The sequence below is a fragment of the Gossypium hirsutum genome, chromosome D10 (genome assembly GCF_007990345.1).
Source record: "Gossypium hirsutum isolate 1008001.06 chromosome D10, Gossypium_hirsutum_v2.1, whole genome shotgun sequence".
Taxonomy (NCBI): domain Eukaryota; kingdom Viridiplantae; phylum Streptophyta; class Magnoliopsida; order Malvales; family Malvaceae; genus Gossypium; species Gossypium hirsutum.
The window spans coordinates 62,741,563-62,761,474 of NC_053446.1; the positions used below are offsets into that span (position 1 = coordinate 62,741,563).

The window sequence follows — 19,912 nt, forward strand, 5'->3', positions numbered from 1 at the left end:
TTTTAGTTTCTTAGCCGAATGACGGCTTTTAGTTCATAATTTCCATTGGCGAACCCAATGCAGCAGCTAAGTGTAATGAAGTGACATCAATGCGGCCTAAAAACATTTCCATCTCAGTAGATTAATCTATACAATTCGCCTTTCCTGTACGAGCAGCTGTGAGGAAGGGGCCAATTGACAATAGCAGGAGAAAATTTGGAGGGGTTTAACCATCGAAAGCGACTCATTCAAAAATTGAAGACTGGTATGGTCCGTCAATTACGGTCGACAAGGAAACAATATAAAGTAAGAGAAGGCAGACAATTATTTTGGTAGTGGTGAAGGTTAAAAGAACTGCTTCTTCCATGGATTTTAGATTTTAATCATTCTGTACTAATTGGATGATGCCTTTGATATGTTCATACTTCATATTCAAAAGTTTAAACAAACTGGCACCCCGTGGTGTGAACGAGGAAGCCACCTTGATATCAAGAACAGAAAATAAATATCAAAATTATGTTTTGTTAATAAATGAACTTCATTTAATTTTAATTAAAAATATACTTTGTTAATATTAATAAGATTTTGAAATATATTGTCTAATATTTTTAATAAAGAATAAATCTTAAAATCACATAAAATTTTAGTTCCATGTGTATTGTGTTCTAACCAGAAATATGATATAAATATTAATAAACAAGGATATGTCATGTCAAATAATACAGAATAAATTAAGAATAAAACTAAATGTGAAAGCGTACTTGAATTCATTGAAATCTTGTGGTTTTGATCTTCAAAATTAACACATAAGTGTTTTAGAGAAGGCGACACTCTCTTTTTTGAATAAATCGATGTTTTTATTTCTTTAAACTTGAATAATTGAATCAAAATTAAAATTTCAAGTATACATTTAAACCACAATCAAAGTTTCATGTGTATAATGGCACCAAATTAAAGTTCGTGTATTGATTTGCATGTCCAATCAATGTTTATGTACAGTTCTGAGATTTATCTCTTTTAATAATTTTAATTTTTTTAATTCGAAAAATATAGTTTAAGAAAATCTCAAATTTTAGGTTTTCTTAAGGAAAGTTCAGAATTTTACAAAAAAAAAATTAGAATTTTTCGATTTTTTAGTAATTTTAGAGATCATAATGTGTTTTATTTTTATTTTGAATTTTTTAAAAATATTAGTTAAATACATTTGTCAACCTCTTAATCCCAATTGTGGAGTTAAGAAGTTATATTATATGTGTATCAAATAATTATCCTTAGCAAAGGGAAGTGAGGATTATTATTTGATATATAGGGGTTCTTTCAACAAAGGATGAGTGTTCAATCAAATCAAGTGAAAAAAAATTAGAGTTAATTGAGTTGATGAGTCATATTTTATCATCTTAAATTGATTTGATTTTTTTCAAATCAAGTCGAGTGAAATAAATTCAATTTAAATCAAGTGAAATTGTTTGAGTTATTTTAAAAAAAAATTAAACATGCCAAATTGAAATCTTATTACAGTACAACTAATTTTACATTAAAACACATAAAATTGAAACAATATATATATATATTTGAAAAAAAAAATTTAAAGCAAAATAAGAAAAAAATAAATATTCTTTAGTATGATAAACTTATTCAATCATCAATTATTTTAATTTTGTATATATAATATATAAATGTAAAATGATGTTATGTGAATAGTTTTGTTAATAATTTGTATATGTAAAAGTGAACACATATATTATACATTTCCCTAATTCACCAGCAAATCTGCCTTAATTTTGATATGGATATACTTAATACTCGGATAATGTTGTGAATCACATATATTGTTTAATTTTCTTTTTTGAAGTTTTAATATATTTTAATGGGTAAGATATGTCATTTTTACTCTTTGAAATTTTGGAATTTAGTTCCTAGACTTTTATTTTTAGGAATTTAGTCAATTTACTTTTTAGATTTTAAAATCAAATCCAATTATTGACCCTCTTAAATTTTTTTTGTTAAATTTAAGTTTATTATAACGTTATTTTTTTTAGTTATATCGCTACCAAATGAGTTTCTTTTCAAAATGTCACACCAAAAAAATTTAACAAAAAAAGACATTTAACAATATTAACAATTGGACCTGAATTTTAAAATTTGAAAAGTAAAGAGACTAAATTCTTAGAAATAAAAGTACATGGATTAAATTTCAAAATTTTGAAGAGTATAGAGACTTATGGCATATTTTAACCTATTTTTAAATTGTTTTGAATATTTATCTGCTTGTTTAATTTTTATATTTTTTTGGATTTTTAATAATTTTTGTGAAGTTTTTTAGAATCAAGAAGAGAACACGAGTTTACGAGTTTAAAAATGAGACACAACATTATTAAGAGGGGGATAATAACAAACCTTAAACACTTACAGTAAATATATATCCAGAATCATATGGTGCATTAAACCATTCATTCATCACTCCTTCAGTTGGAAATGTCATGTATAAAATCAACCATTTTATTTCATGTGGACTGGATACCTTCTTTCTGTGACTTTGCTGCTTGGAAATTTCCTTGGACCTTCGAAGAAAATTAACTCCTTAAACTAGAGTTCTGTTCAAATCATGTATAACTTGTGGTCAGATCGGAAACATGTGTTTCCGGAAAATATAGGTTCTATTTCTATTTCTATGTTGTCTTCTACTTCTTTCTTCTTTGTGTTTTGTTGCAAATTTCCTTAGTTTTCAGTAATCTGAAAATTTACTGCTTAATTTATTAAACCTCAAGAGAAAAGCTATGGATGAGAGGATGATACAGGCTGCCCAAACAGGAGATATTAACCTCTTGTATGAGTTGATTCTGAATGATCCATATGTTTTACAGCGTATTGATGATGTGCCTTTTTTTCATACTCCAGTGCATGTAGCTGCCTTTGCTGGGCATATTGAGTTTATGATGGAGATGATCAAATTAAAGCCGACGTTTGCGAGAAAGCTAAACCAAGCTGGGTTTAGCCCCATGCACTTGGCTCTGCAAAATGACAGAACTCATGCAGTGCTTCGACTCCTCAGGTTTGATGAAGGCCTTGTTCGTGTCAAAGGGAGGGAGGACCTCACTCCTCTGCACCATGTAGTTCAAACTGGAAATGTTGATCTTTTGATCAAATTACTTGCGGTTTGTCCTGAGGCTATTGAAGATGTGACTGTTCGAGATCTTGCAGTAAAAAACGACATGTTTGAAGCATTTCAAGTCTTGGTGGGGTGGCTTATAAGGAGCCGCCATGGAGCTGCACAACGTTGGGAGAAAGAACTGCTTAGTTGGGCGGACATTGATGGCAACACTGTGCTGCACATTGCAGCTATCAGACACAGACCTCGGGTATATGCTAATTTTCCTAATCAAGTCAATTATTGATATGTATGTAAGTATGATAAAACGGTTATTTATATATGAATATTCTAATTAACAGGTGATGGAAGTGTTGCTGGAACACTTGCATCCATACCAAATCAATGCCAAAAATTTGGAGGGACTGACAGCACTAGATATCCAATCACAATACCCATGGAATGAAAGGCAAGCGGATAGGACTATAGATATGCTAAGCAAAGCAGGAGGCTTGAGTGGTTCCTCTTCCTCGCTTCCCAATACCTCCACCTCTTCATTCCACATCGATTCTTTAAAAGAAAAGATGACATGGTATGAAAAATGGATAAAAGCAGGTCGAAGAATGAAGGGTATGCCACATGAGATGCGTAACATATTACTCTGCTAATTATAACCACCACTTACGATGCCTCTTTAAACCCTCCAAATACGCCTGATGACAGCCCATTCTCTTTAAGTCAAGATCAGCCTCTCAATTCCCACACATTTTTGCATAAAACCGACATCAATACTGCGCCCATGCCCAGTCCCTCCGCAATTGACGTTTTCATAAAAGATGAATGGTCATCTGAATACTCCTCGTTTTGGGCTTACAACTCGTTAACCTTTTGGGCAGCAGTTTTTTTAACAGCAATTCTCCTACCACCTCATTCATTCTGTACGTTGGTTGATACTCCTAGCACTTACCGTGTTTGGGAGATCTTACATGCATTTAGCTGCTGTTTCGACGTGGTCACGGGTACCATTACCATATGCCAGTGAAAAGGCATACTCATATTTTTCTTCAGGCTCCGTTTATAATCAAGCATTCTTAACGTTTCTGCCTGTCCTTATGGTATTCCGGGCAATCTTTGATGACCCGCAAACATTACCAAACCAAATTTCTCCATGCTACTATTATTTGGTAAAGTTCTCTGGCATTGTATCTTGGGAAAGTACTTAAGTAGTTAAATTAGTTACTTAAGTTCTTTGCTACATTGTAATTGATGATCTGATTCAATACACAAAATGAGCTCTTTTCTCTATTTTCTAGTTACTAGTTCGTTTCTCTGATTCTTTTCTGTTTTGCTTGCTATCTCTGGTTGCCTTCCTTGCAACTGTCGCCGGAGCACTGCCATTTTCACATGGTATCAAAGCAAAGGTTTTTCGACCAGTAGATCGACGATTACTCATTTTTATGGATCCACCATCAATTCCCATTGTTGCTTTGGTCAATCTGTCTTTTACAAATAACAAAATCAGTGTTTATCTTAATGATCAATGTTTATCAAATAAGAAAATGGTGGAAATCCACTTTCAAAATGAAAATCACCTAAAAATTGAATTTATATTTTTTTGAAGTTTGAAAATAGAAATAAATCATTTGGTTATATTGAATCGTTGAATATGAGAATATTAAATATATTTTATTCTAGATTCTTCTACGTAAAGTCGTCATGATTTTAATTGAATTAGAATTGGATTGAAAAAATTATTTAAATAAAAAATATCGGGTTGAATCGAATTATAAAATATTGGATTAAAATCTCAAAAAGTACTTGGACTTGGACCCAATATGGAATAGTCCCAAAAGCCCTTTATGTGAAAAGAGGTGGAAGTCTAACCCTAGTAAAAATAGCTAGGGTTGTCGCCACCTATATTCTTAGTTGGACCAGGAGTTCGTTTTACTAGTTGAAATAAACTTCTATAATTCAACAAGAATTCTACCTTATTTCCCTATAAATAGATTCATCAGTAGGGTTATTTACATAACTTTCAGATATTATTATTTTGCCTGAAAATAGAGAGACTTTTATTCTCTAAGAATTAAATATATTTTTTGGAATAATGATTATATCAGTTTCTATTTGAGAAGAGATTTTCGTTTCCACAAAAAAAATATTTCTAGTTCTGTGTTTGATTCGATTTATTCGAGCCCACACTCAAAGTAGCTCGTGGTACGAGAATAGCATAAAATATCGTTTGGTTGAAAGTCGGGAATGACAATAATCCGTCTATCCAAAAACGCAGGTGCGAATTCAGCCTAAAGTTTATTACTATAATACCATTTTTGAACCTAATTTTTTTCAACAAGAAAATCATTTTCGAACCTAATTTTTTTCAACAGTTAGTATTAGAGCGTCAAGTTGTGCTATGTTTATAGTGTAAACCGATATCAAAATTCTCTCTCTTCTTCATGATTAATTATATTTGATAAAATGTGACATTCTTGTGATAATATGCATGCATGTTTACGGGAATGTATGCGGATGAATATATGATATCATTTTATTGCTATGGATGATAAAGTAAATTTGCCAAAGTTGTGATTCCTAGAAAATAATAATAATTTATTATTAATTTAGATTGTGAACTATCATCTTCATGCAAGATTTATTTTATTTTAGAATAAAATATGTGAGTAGGAAACGGAAATAGGAATTTCGTAACCTAAATTTTCCCACCGAAACCCGAGAACTGAGATAACGCAAATTCAACCTAGCCAAAACAGCAATGGCCGGAGGTGGTTCGATGAAAGTGGTCGGTGGTGATCCGACGGTGATCGGCAATGGTGACGACACAAAAACGATGGCGGAAAGATGATGACAAAAACATGAACCGCTAAAGCAGCAGAAGTCTGTGGTGACAAAATTGAAGACTCAAAGTATGCTTTGGGGTGAATTTTGTAATCTTATTTTTATTTATTTTTGGCTTGTTAGAGTTGCGACCCAAATTCTTTTTAAAATAAAATACCAGTGGCAAGATGAGGGGATCCATGAGGGCGACTTCTATTAAAGTCATGACGACTTTATCATACTAGAATCTATGAGTAAATAAATTTAAATTGTCTTATTTCGTAAAATTGCAATGACTAATTGATTTAATTCCCACTTGAAACTTCAACTATTTAATTATAACAAATTAATTAATAATTTAAATAAATTAAATTAATCATTAAGTTATATTTTGTACCTCATGAGAAAATGCATTCACTTCGAATAGTGATACATGCAACATGTTTCTCTATTTGTTGTTTTCATTCACTCAACATATCAATTCAAATGCAATTTATAAATGGTTGTGTTGAGCTAGCAAAGGGACAATTGAATATATATAATTAGGGCTCAAATAATTTAAAATTAAGTTCTAACTCTTCCCTATTAATTACAACATTATTTAGTCATAGAGTTAATCCACTAAAAATACCATAACTAAATTCTCTCTTATTATATACCATTACGAAAGCAACTGAATTTATATTTGTCTAATGACCTTGTCATATGTGTGTTGCCCTCATAGGATATCATTTATCTCATTGGGTTAAATCTGTTCACACAATATGATCATATTTTATCTCATGATGACCACCGCATCTTCCACCATGAAAAAGCCAATTACTAATACATAGTAATTAAATCATTTTTCCTAGACAAATGACCCATGACAACGTTACTTCTCCATCAACCACACAATGTCAAAGAGAAGATATCATTAACCATTTATTAGGCTATGAATTTCATTGTTGTAAGTAAACCAATGTCATGCATAAGTGTAATACCCAATATACTGACTTTTGGCTCTATTACAAATTGAACTCTGGCTTTCAATATATCAAAGTATACAAGTTACATACACATAGTCAGTTACTTATTCAGGATTGAGGTAAGTCATACTATGAATGTCACAAGCAAATAAATCCATAAACAAATGTAGGATAAATTCAACTTGGGTCTTGTCTGATGTATTATCAATCTAGACAATCACACCTATGTCTCTATGTTTTGGGGAGTCATACGTTCCAGTACCTAGGATAAGATATTTCCCCAATTGGACTTGATAGACGACACAATAGTCTCTTGAATAATTTTGCTCAATTTTGATTCTTTAGACCATATAGCATTTAGATTATCTACCAATATAAGTTGTCTCATATCATGATCTGACCACATGATGCAACTTAATATTAGTTAAACATTAATTAATCAGTGAGCCAATATTTACTTATACATTTTGGTTTTTATGCAAAAATCATTGAGGATAGAAAAAGGATAATAATGTAAATGATGGAATTTTACTAAATAAATTTATTCAAAAAATTACAAGCATATATGACAAAATAACTACACTAAAGACACTAGATCATAACGAAAGAAGCACTCTCTATTTTTACATTTCATTTTAGAGTGACTAGCATAAGCTTATGGTGGAAAGTGATAGCCAAATCATTTTGAATCCAATGTAAACATGTTATTTGTTATGATATATGGAAAAATCTGACAAAAATTATATAAAAAAAGGAATGGTAATATTATTAAAAGTGTAACATTTGAAGTATAATGTAATAGAAAAATTATTTTACAAATAGACAAAATATTAATTTTAGTTGAGATGTACTTTAAAAATATATAATAAAAAATGGAAGAATTTAATTCAATAGTTATTATTATTTTGTTTATGTTCAAGTAAAATGAATTAAAATCATTAAAAATAAGAGTAAAATAAAAAAAAAGGTGATATACCTTCTAATTCTTTGGTATTATTGGGAATATAAGGTTACCTGCTTGTTAGTTGGATTTTATTTTTGGATTGTATTTTGTCCATTTTATTAAAAAATGACAAATTAATCTTGTTAGATTAAAGAGCAAATTAGTACTATTAAAAGTTGGTTCATTTACATTAGCATGAGATACACATGGCACGACACGTGTAACTGTTTGATTATGTCATCAGTCATACCAATTTTTAACAGTAAAAAGAGAAAAAAATTTACAAAAAGAACTTATTTCCTTTTTGATCCAACCTAAAAGAATTAAACAATTACATTGTTTTTAAATAATAGTTTAAGAACAGATAACAATTACATTGTTCTAAGCATTGTATCAATAAAAAAAGAAATCAAATAATTAATTGCCAGCTCATCAATATATATATTTCAGAATGCCTAAATGGACAAATATAAAGTTTTGAAGGGTGAAATTTTTATAATTTGAAAAATAAAAAACAAAGTTAAAATATACTAGCGGTTTGAGAATTAGGTTATTGCATGGGAACCATCTATTGTAAGAATGTTATATGGTCTAAGAGGGCAAATGATTCTGCTCATTTTATAAAATATACATCATGTTTTTTTTTTCCTTATGGAGTCTTCATTTTTCTTTTATTGGGAATTATCCATATTTATGGAAAATCAAAGATATGGGTATCAAATAATAGAAAGTCAAAGATATGGATATCAAATATTGGAAAGTCAAAGATATGGGTATCGAGATATTGGCATAATAAAATCTGAGATATTTGCAATATATGGTCCCTAATTGTAAAGTGACTTTGCAAGTTGATCCCTGAACCTCAACTATAAATAAGCATGACCATCTCTCATTTTGTATCTCAAACTTGCCATTCTCTACTTAAGGCATTGTTTTCTCTCTCTCTCTTTGTAAATTCTCACTTGTATTTTGGAGTGAAATATATTTGGTAGTGGCCGAGGACGTAGGCAAAATTTGCTGAACCTCGTTAAATTATTGTGTTCTTTATTGTATTATTCTGCATGAATTGTGTGTGTGATTGTAGTGATTTATTGTGCTATTAAATTACGATTGAGGGATATTCTGGCTAGGAAAGACCTGGTACTTAAGAGATCCTTGTGATCCACCTCTCTTTCCTGGGAATTGAACTTAGTGTGATTTTTTAGTACAATAATTTTACTCTTTTACATGCTTCCGCACAACAATTGGTATCAGAGCTAGATTCATACTTGGGGAATACGATCGTTCACGGCACTATTCACGTACTGTAGTTGGGATTGAGGAGAAAAAATGGAAAAGGCATCGTCATCAACAAAGACTACTGTGACCAATGCGAAATTTGAAGTAGAGAAATTTGATGGTACCAATAATTTTTGTATGTGGCAATGTGAGATCCTGGATGTCTTATGTCAGCAAGAGCTGGATATATCCCTTGAAGAAAAACCTGACAAGATCGATGACAATGCGTGGGCCAAGATCAATAGACAGGCATGTGGAACAATTCGCCTATGTTTGGCCAAAGAGCAGAAGTACTCTGTCATGGAGACATCAGGGAAGAAGTTGTGGGATACACTGGAAGAAAGTTTCTAACAAAAAGTCTTGAAAATAGGCTTTATATGAAAAAGAAACTTTATCGGTTCACGTATGCACCCGATATGTCGATGAATGACCATGTGAACTCATTCAATAAAATTTTAGCAGACTTGCTAAATTTGGATGAGAAATTTGAAGATGAAGACAAGGCATTACTGTTGTTGAATTCTCTTCCTAATGAATATGATCATCTTACCACCACATTGCTTCATGGGAAGGATACAATCACATTTGATGCAGTCTGTAGTGCGTTGTATAGATCTGAGACTCGAAAGAAAGATAAAAAAGATCACAAAGATACAACTACAGAAGTCTTAACAGTAAGAGGTCGTTCACGCAGCAACAAATCTGGTAGAAGGAGTAAGTCCAAAGGGAGACCTGCCAAAGATGAATGTGTTTTTTGTCGTGAGAAAGGGCATTGGAAAAAAAATTGTCCTAAGTTACAAAAGGGTAAAGCTATTTCTGATACATGTGTAGTGGAGCATGATGAGGAACCAGACTTTAGCTTGGTTGGCATGGCAATGGCATGTCATACAGATGAGTGGATTTTGGATTCAGGATGTACTTACCATATGTGTCCTAATAAGGACTGGTTTTCTAGTCTTGAAGAACTAGAAGGTGGAGTTGTTTTTATGGGCAATGATAGCGCTTGTAAGACAATGGGAGTAGGTACAATCCAATTGAGGAATCACGACGGCTCAATTCAAGTCTTGACAGATGTTCGCTACATACCTAGCTTGAAGAAAAATCTTATCTCATTAGGGGTCCTAGAATCTAAAGGGCTCACAATCACTTTGAGAGATGGATTACTAAAGGTAGTAGCTGGGGTATTGACGGTGATGAAAGGCACAAGAAGGAATAATATGTACTATTTAAATGGAAGTACAGTTATTGGATCAACATCAACAGCTTCTACGAAAGATGCAGATTCAGAGGCTACCAGGTTATGGCATATGCGATTGGGACATGCTGGTGAAAAAGCTTTGCAGAGTTTGGCGAAGCAAGGCTTGTTGAAAGGTGCAAATTCTTGCAAATTGGAATTCTGTGAACATTGTCTTCTGGGCAAGCAGACGAGGATAAAATTTGGTTCAGCAATTCACAATACAAAAGGAATTCTGGAGTACGTTCACAGTGATGTGTGGGGACCTACTAAAGTGGCTTCTTTGGGAGGTATGCACTATTTTGTTACTTTTGTTGATGATTATTCAAGAAAAGTATGGGTGTATCTAATGAAAAGGAAAAATAAAGTTTTGGATGTATTTCTGAAATGGAAGAATATGGTGGAGACTCAGACTGGTCAAAAAGTCAAACGACTTCGATCAGACAATGGTACTGAGTACAAGAATGATCCATTTCTACAAGTATGTCACGATGAAGGCATTGTATGACACTTCACTGTTCGAGATACACCACAACAGAATAGGGTGGCAGAACGTATGAATCGGACTATACTGGAGAAAGTTCGATGCATGTTGTCCAATGCTGGATTGGGCAAAGAATTTTGGGCTGAGGCAGTTACATATGCGTGCCATCTAATTAATCAGTTGCCATCAGCTGTAATAAATGGAAAAACTCCTATGGAGAGGTGGGCTGGTAAACCTGCTATTGATTATGATTCTTTACATGTTTTTGGTTCCACTGCATATTATCATGTAAAAGAATCTAAGTTAGACCCAAGAGCAAAGAAAGCATTATTCATGGGTATAACTGGTGGAGTAAAAGGATACCGTCTCTGGTGTCCTGATACAAGGAAAATTATTTTCAGTAGAGATGTGACTTTTGATGAATCAACCATGATGAAGAACAATGATTCACAAAAGGATAACACAACCAGTGGCACTTTGCAGCAGGTGGAGCTTGAAAAGGTTAATGATGATCCAGCTAATATTGAAGGAACAAATGATAAAGAAGTTTCGACCCAAGAACTTCTACAGCAACATGATTCAATTGCATATAGAAGGCCAAGAAGAGAGATTTGTATGCCTGCTCGCTTTAATGATATAGTGGCCTATGCACTTCCAATTACAGATGATGATGTTCCTTCTACTTACAGAGAAGCAAGAAGTAACCCTGATGGTGTAAAGTGGAAGCAAGCTATGAATGAAGAAATGCAGTCTCTTCATAAAAATAGGACTTGGGAGTTGGTGACACTACCCAAAGGAAAGAAGGCAATTGGATGCAAATGGGTATATTCAAAGAAGGAAAGATTTCCTGATAAAAATGAAGTTCGATACAAGGCTAGATTGGTAGTAAAGGGTTATGCTCAGAAAGAAGGAATAGACTACAATGAAGTATTTTCTCCAGTTGTGAAGCATTCGTCTATTCAGATTTTGCTAGCCTTGGTTGCGTAATATGATCTTGAACTAGTTCAGCTCGATGTGAAGACCACATTTTTACACGGTGATTTGGAAGAGGAAATCTATATGACTCAGCCAGATGGATTCAAGGTTACTGATAAAAAAATTGGGTTTGCAAACTGACAAAGTCGCTTTATGGATTGAAACAATCTCCGAGGCAGTGGTACAAGCGATTTGATCAGTTCATGAAAGGGCAAAGGTATACAAGAAGTAAATTTGATCATTGCGTGTATTTTTAGAAGCTACAAGAAGGATTTTTCGTATACTTGCTCTTATATGTTGATGATATGTTGATAGCATCTAAGAGTAAAGTTGAAATTGAGAGATTGAAGACTCAACTCAACCTTGAGTTTGAGATGAAAGATCTAGGTGAAGCTAAGAAGATCCTTGGCATGGAAATATGTAGGGATAGAGCTCATGACAGAGTTAGTTTGTCTCAGAAGCAATATTTAAAGAAGATACTACAGAAGTTTGGCATGAACGAGCAGACTAAAGTTGTAAGTACCCCGTTGGCTTCTCATTTCAAGCTTTCTACACAACTCTCTCCTTCGACAAATATGGAACAAGAATACATGTTACAAGTTCCGTATTCTAATGCAGTAGGTAGCTTGATGTATGCAATTGTGTGTACAAGACCCGACATTTCACAGGCAGTTAGTATAGTGAGCAGGTATATGCATAATCCTGGAAAAGGACATTGGCAAGCTGTGAAATGGATTCTACGGTATATTCATAAGACCATGGATATTGGATTACTGTTCAAGCAGGATACTACACTTGGTAAAGGTGTTGTTGGGTACGTTGATTCTGATTATGCCGGTGATTTGGACAAACGGAGATCAACCATTGGTTATGTGTTTACTCTTGCTGGAGGACCAATAAGTTGGAAGTCTACACTGCAGTCTACAGTTGCGTTGTCAACCACAGAAGCTGAATACATGGCTGTAACAGAGGTTGTAAAGGAAGCTATTTAGTTACAAGGTATGGTTAAAACCTTGGGTTGGTTCAGGAGCATATTAATGTGTATTGTGATAGTCAAAGTGCTATTCATTTAGCAAAGAATCAAGTCTATCAGGCACGTACAAAGCATATCGACGTACGTTTCCATTTTGTGCGGGAAATTATTGATAAGGGGAAAATTCACCTTCAGAAGATTAAGACTGCAGATAATCCTGCAGATATGATGACCAAGGTGGTAACAACAATCAAGTTCGAACATTGTTTGAACTTGATCAATATTCTACATGTTTAACAGTTGAAGAATCCACTATCAAGTGTTGTTGACAAAGGCAGAGAGAATTGTGTGAAGATAAGATTACTCGAATCAAATATTCAAGGTGGAGATTATTGGGAATTATCCATATTTATGGAAAATCAAAGATATGGGTATCAAATAATAGAAATTCAAATATATGGGTATCAAATATTGGAAAGTCAAAGATATGGGTATCGAGATATTGGCATAATAAAATTTGAGATATTTGCAATATATGGTCTCTAATTGTAAAGTGACTTTGCAAGTTGATCCCTGAACCTCAACTATAAATAAGCATGACCATCTCTCATTCTGTATCTCAAACTTGCCATTCTTTACTTAAGGCATTGTTTTCTCTCTCTCTCTTTGTAAATTCTCACTTGTATTTTGGAGTGAAATATATTTGGTAGTGGCCGAGGACGTAGGCAAAATTTGCTGAACCTCGTTAAATTATTGTGTTCTTTATTGTATTATTCTGCATGAATTGTGTGTGTGATTGTAGTGATTTATTTGCTATTAAATTACGATTGAGGGATATTCTGGCTAAGGAAGACTTGGTACTTAAGCGATCCTTGTGATCCACCTCTCTTTCCTGGGAATTGAACTTAGTGTGATTTTTTAGTACAAAAATTTTACTCTTTTACACGCTTCCGCACAACATCTTTAATGATAAAAGCTTAAAGAATAATCTTTAAAATTTGGTTGTTGGTAGCTTTATTTGGGTAGAATTTGAGATTTAGTTCATATATTTTAAATGTTAAAATTTTAATTTTTTTTACTTTTTCAATTTAATATTGTAAAATAAAACCATAAAAAAATTGTGTACAAATAGTATTGATTTACATAAAAATATATAAAAAAATGCAGGATAAATTTGAATAATAATACATGAACACTTAAAATGATAATATATGAAAAAAAACTTAAGATAATAATATACGATAAATTTAAACAATATTAATAATGAATTTAAAATAATATTAAGCATAAATATTAAAATAAGGTTAGATTTAAAAATATATAAAAATAATGGAATAATAAATACTTAAATAAATTAGAAAAATAAGCAAATTAAATCAAGCTAATAAGGATTAAATTGGATTTAAAACAAAATTAGAAGGCAAAAACGTAAATAAAATAAAATAAAGGACCCAATTGAAAAGCGCGAATAACTCAAAGGGACCAAATGGGGAAATATCCCCGCCTTTTGAAATGCATCGTTTCACCAGGACCAAATCAGAAACCAAATAAAATTTAAAGTATCAATTGAAGAAAATAAAAAAAAATTGAATTAAAATAATAAAAAATACGGAGGGGGCAAATGCATAAATATCCTTACCAAGACCAGAACAGGCAGATCTAGCTGCCTCTGGGTCGAGTCATCGGGTATAGTCAATACGGCACCGTTTTGGAGCCATTGAAACAGACTTTAAATGGTGCCGTTGCATGGCCTTTATAAAACAAAAAAAAAGAAAAATAAACAAGTTTTTAGCCATTTCGAATCAGATAAAAACCTTAGCCACACGCCGTTTAGAAGCCTGGCCATTCAAAGGCCAATCGATCCCTGTCTGAACTTCGATTGCGACAGAGTGAGCAAGGATTCGACACCACCAAGTAATTTTCTCACCTTAAATCGTTTTTTTCTTTTTTTTACACATGATGAGTAAACAAATAGATGAGTCTAGAACAGAAAAGAAAAACAACGAAAAGAAAAAAAAAGGTTTCAAATCACCTTTAGAAAATTCTGATTCTTTGATTTTTCGTCTCCTTTTATAGATTTGTAATTGGCTTTTTATAGCCGAAACGAAAAAAAGAAAATATGTAAAAAAGAAATCTATTATGTTATCTAGCTATTTTCATTTGCTGGCATATTGTTGCTCGCTTTTTACTGTTATTCGTTTCTGTTTCAGGTGTACGAAGGAGCGATGACGTGGAGGTGCAACACGCGTGGAGGCCTGGTTCCCAGCTGCGGCGTGGACTGTTCCAAAAACCCTAGGGGTTTCTGGAGATTTCAAATTGGGCCACTTCAAATCGGGCTAGGGTTTAATTAAGTCTAGGATTGTATTGGGTCTAGGATTGGGTTAGATTTTGGGTTTAGGCCTCAATCCGAATTTGGCCTATTGTAACTGAACTTTTGGACTTATTAATGGTTATTTTGGGTATTGGGCTATTAGGGTTTGTTGGGTTTGGGTTTTAGATATTTGGGCTGATTTGTGTTTGTTTATTTTGGGTTGTTTGTGTAATTCTGGACTTTTTATTTTATTGGACTTTTATTTTTTGATTTGGTTTTTTTTTGTGTGGGCTCGAGCAGATTGGGCCTGCTACAATATTGATGCAAAACTTTGTCACTAAAGTGCAAATTGTAACAATAGTTAAGTAGTCTTTTGTTCGAATAACATTAGAAGCACATCAAAGTCAAAGCACATAGACTTTAAGTTCATTGTTGTTAAAATAAAAGTTTAGGGTGGTTAGAGTCTATAAAGTATATTGAGACAAACTCCATGGTTGTGGATTCGCTTATTAAGGGACTACCACCCAAAGCTTTTTTCCTGAGCACACTGTTGATATGTGTGTAATGTCATTCAAGGATATTTGATTTTAGTAGGAGTTTGTACTTTTAAACGTTTTTATGTTATAAATACATTTTCAATTATTTTAGTTTACAAATATTAAGTTTATTTTTTTTTTGTAGAAAGAAAGTTTATTTGGTAAAGTTTGATCTCACTAAGATTAATGTGGACCGGTTAGAATATGCATGTTTGAATCATATTACATGTAATTTTCATGTTACACATCCATACTTAATCTATGTCATTTGGTTGTGCTAATATATGTGATTAAGGCTGGATTTAGTTATGATATATGTAACAAAGTTGCATTCTTTCTATGTTAACATAATTAATGGACAGATTGTTCGAAATACCTTTTAGATACGATAGTAAAATTTTGAGCTCATAAGGTTATATAATGACATGTAATTATAAGGTAATCGGTATATATATATATGTCATCCAAGTGGTATATATGGACATCACATATATAATAAGCATGTTACATGTTATTATTTACTATCATAAAAGATTAACTCAAATTAAAAGTGATCTAATTTGGTTAAGATTTATTGGATTTTAGTTATTAAATAAAATATAGGTCAATAATATGTGTAGATACTCTAGTAACTAATTTCTAATTTATGATGGGCTGATTAGAAATTAGGTTAATGTGAAAATATTATATATTAGGATTTTGGTCTCCAAGTTACGCATATGTAACTTTTCTAATATCCCATCTTGAGAAAAGAGAGAGTCACCTTCTTTAGATTACTTGTGAGCTAATTTAGAAGATCAAAACCTTAAAATTCGTAGATTTCAAGAAATCGGTAAATTCAAATACGCTTCTGCATTTAGTTTTGTTCTTAATTATTTGACATGATAGATTCTGATTTATTAAGTTTTGTAAAAGAGTTTTACGGTTTTAATAGGATAATTACGAATCCCAAATATAAACTGTAAAACGGACATGAAGAATATAAAAGAAATATTACAAGAATTTTGAAAGAGAAAATTAAATTGAAAATTTTAATGTTATTTTTATCTTTCATAATTATTTTTATTTATATTTTATTTACAAGAACATTTTATTAAGAGTTTAGGATTAAGTTTATTTTTACTTTTATTAAATAAATGTTAGACTAAAAATAAACTTTTTTTCCACTGTTGGTATAATGGATAGTAGGCTAGGTTGTCCTTTTTTATTTGTTTAGGCACTCGTGTATGAGAATAATTTATATTAGAATAGTCCAAAAAGTTAAAGATTTTAATATTAATAAAATTTTATCACATCATCAAATTTTAAAAATATAAAATTATTATTATACACTCGTTCATATTAAATTTACTTTTTAACTTTCGTTCTTCTTAAACATAAATAATTAAAATAAAAAATAGAAAAATAGAATATTTAAAATTTATACAATCCTTAAAGATTTAATCTAATATATTTTTTTGTTTTAAAAAATGTATAATATGAAATAGAAAAAAAAAATTAAAATGGAAAAACTCCATTGCCTATAAACTAATTTTTTTTAAAAAATTGGTTACAAAAATTAAAAATATTAACTTCTGAAAAAAAACTAAAAATGATTAAAATTTATAAAAGAAGAAAAGATGTTTATTTATAATTTAAAAAAATTAATTATTTTAAGTAATTTAATTAAAGTTAAATTAAGTTAAGAAGAAAGGAGAAATGGATAAGTATATAATAATACATAATTTGTTAAATATATAAAGAAATTTATTTGATTTAGTACCTAAATATTAATATTCGAAACTCTCGATTTTTCACAATTTATTCAATCAAATTTAGATCCAACTTTAATTATATTACAAAGACATTCTATTTTATTATTTTATTAACGGGTGAAAAAACTTAGTTCAACCCATAAACATTGACCACAAAGGGAAATTTGAAACACTTACCACCAATCCCCTATCAGAAAGTCTTTCCCACATTCAACTAGAAATCAGAGCTCACCAAAATGTTTATTCTTTTCAATCTGAACCGACTCTACAATCACTTATTGCTCATGGTCTTCAGCCTATAAACCCAGAAGCATTATTAACTTCTAAATCCAAAACACTAATATCAGCATCCAACCCTACAATGGTAGTCTTATTGACTCATTTAAACAAGTTTCCTTTGTCAATCTATATTCCATATTGGGTAATCTCCAATATTAATTCAGAATTTAGGATAGCTGGAACAAGAATAACAGCAAAGATGCAAAGCGAAACGACTTGTAGGAGGAGGAAGAACCTTCTTTTGGGTACAAACCTGTATAGCATATAATAGGATGTCCTGTATAATGTCACGAGAGCTAGTACCGTTGCCAAGCAGTAATTAGTAGTGCTGAGTTTAGAATAGGAAACGGATCCAGGAGTCGAAAGATAGAAAAAATACTGAAGTGCGAGTGTCCGTATGGAAACAGCAACCAAAAGCATGTAACAGGTCCCAAACAAGGAAAGTGTTATGAGAATAAACAAGGACATTGAACGGCTGGGTAGGAGATACGCTGTTAAAACAGTTGTTGCCCAAAAGGTTAAAGTGTTGTATAACCAAAACATTGTGGACACGTCTAGTATATTTTCTATTTTTTTTTCTTCAGCGGGTGGAGGACTTGGTACGGGTCCAGTGCTGGTTGAACCTAAAGATATGTCATACGTGAGATGGAAATTCTGGGAATTTGAAATGGTATCAGGCTGCTTTGGAGGGTTCAAAGTGGCAGTGTATGTGGCTGTTATAATTAGCACTGTGACTACTAAAAATGTGTTACGCGTCTCATGTGGGATTCCCTTCTTTCCACGACTTGCTATTGTTGCAATTTTTTGAAGAACTGACACCTTTCCTTTTAAAGATTCGATGTGGATTGAAGAGATGGAGGCTTTGGGAAGCGAGGAAGAGGAACCACGCAAACCTCCTGCTTTGCTTATCATATCTTTAATGGACTCCTTATAGTCCACTCTCCCTTCATCCAATGGGTATTGTGATGGGATATCAAGTGCAGTCAATCCCTCCGCATTTTTGGCATTGATATGGTCTCCACACAAGCGTTTCAGCAGTACTTTTACCACCTGTTAATTAGAATATTCATACAAGTAACCTTTGAGTATATATATACATAAATAATTTTACTAGCAAAATTATCATACCTGAGGTCTGTTTCTGATAGTAGCAACATGTAAAACAGTGTTGCCATCAATGTCTGCCCAACTCAGTAGTTCTTTCTCCCAACGGTTGGCAGCTTTATGGCGGCTCCTTATAAGCCACCCCACCAAGACTTGGAAAGCTTCAAACCTGTCATTTTTTACGGCAAGATGGAAAACCGTCTCATCTCGAACAGTCACATCTTCAATAGCCTCGGGGCAAACCTCAAGGAACTTGATCAAAAAATCAACATTTCCATTTTGAACCACATGATGCAAAGGAGTGAAGCCCTCCCGCCCTTTGACACGAACAAGGCCTTCATCAAACCTGAGGAGTCGAAGCACTGCTAGAGTTTTTTGATTTTGCAGAGCCAAGTGCATGGGGCTAAACCCAGCTTGGTTTAGCTTTCTTGCAAACGATGGCTTTAAGTTGATCATCTCCATCATAAAATCAATATGCCCTGCAGAGGCTGCTACATGCAAAGGAGTATGGAAAAAAGGTACATCATCGATACGCTGTAAAACATATGGATCATTCAGAATTAACTCGTACAAGATGTTTATGTCTCCTGTTTGTGCAGCACCTATCATCCTCTCATCCATAGCAAGGTGCGGAAATTTGCAGAATATAGAAATGGAGTGAAGAAAAAACGCTTTAGCAGAGGATATGATTATGTTAAGGATATAATGAAGTGTTTGATTATTTTTTCCAGATGAAGTGTTAGACATTTTATAGCACTTAATTATTTTGGATTTATATGTGATGTCAGCCTCTACACGTATACACGTGAATGTCACCTATTAGAAAGAAATAGTAATTAAATTCATATTTAATATACATTTTTAATCTAATTTTTTAATTCAATTTAATTTTAGTTAAAACGTTTAAAAACATTTATTTAATCTAATTTCTTTAATATATTAAATAAAAAAAATATTAAATAAATTGGATTAGAGAATATATTGAATATGGATGAATACTGTATCATACTAATTTTATGTCTCTAAAAATTTTATATATTATTTAGTGGTTTAATTTTTTTAAGAACATTTGATATAATTCATAAAGAAAACAAATAATAATTAATAATAATTTTTTAATAAAAAAGGTGTGAAAATGGTAAGTAGATAATAGCTATTATCACTTACAACA

General features: G+C 32.1%; 2 protein-coding genes across 3 annotated transcripts; one reads left to right on the top strand and one right to left on the bottom strand.

The window, feature by feature from the left end:
- The first annotated feature begins 2,756 nt into the window (after positions 1-2,756).
- On the top strand, positions 2,757-3,739 carry LOC107935707 (ankyrin repeat-containing protein BDA1). The gene has a single exon (XM_041102025.1). It carries the CDS (start codon positions 2,757-2,759, stop codon positions 3,372-3,374), a length of 618 nt encoding a protein of 205 aa, XP_040957959.1. The 3' UTR covers positions 3,375-3,739.
- A 13,638-nt stretch (positions 3,740-17,377) lies between these two features.
- On the bottom strand, positions 17,378-19,462 carry LOC121222559 (ankyrin repeat-containing protein BDA1). 2 transcript variants are annotated; one of them, XM_041103563.1, is made up of 3 exons: positions 19,313-19,461; positions 18,766-19,229; positions 17,378-18,687 (listed from the first exon to the last, which is right to left on the bottom strand). In XM_041103563.1, exons 2-3 carry the CDS (start codon positions 19,204-19,206, stop codon positions 17,764-17,766), a joined length of 1,365 nt encoding a protein of 454 aa, XP_040959497.1. In that variant the 5' UTR covers positions 19,207-19,229; positions 19,313-19,461; the 3' UTR covers positions 17,378-17,763. The 2 variants fall into 2 exon arrangements, with proteins under 2 accessions (XP_040959497.1, XP_040959496.1); XM_041103562.1 differs by having other exon boundaries at positions 18,766-19,462.
- Between the last annotated feature and the right edge of the window lie 450 nt (positions 19,463-19,912).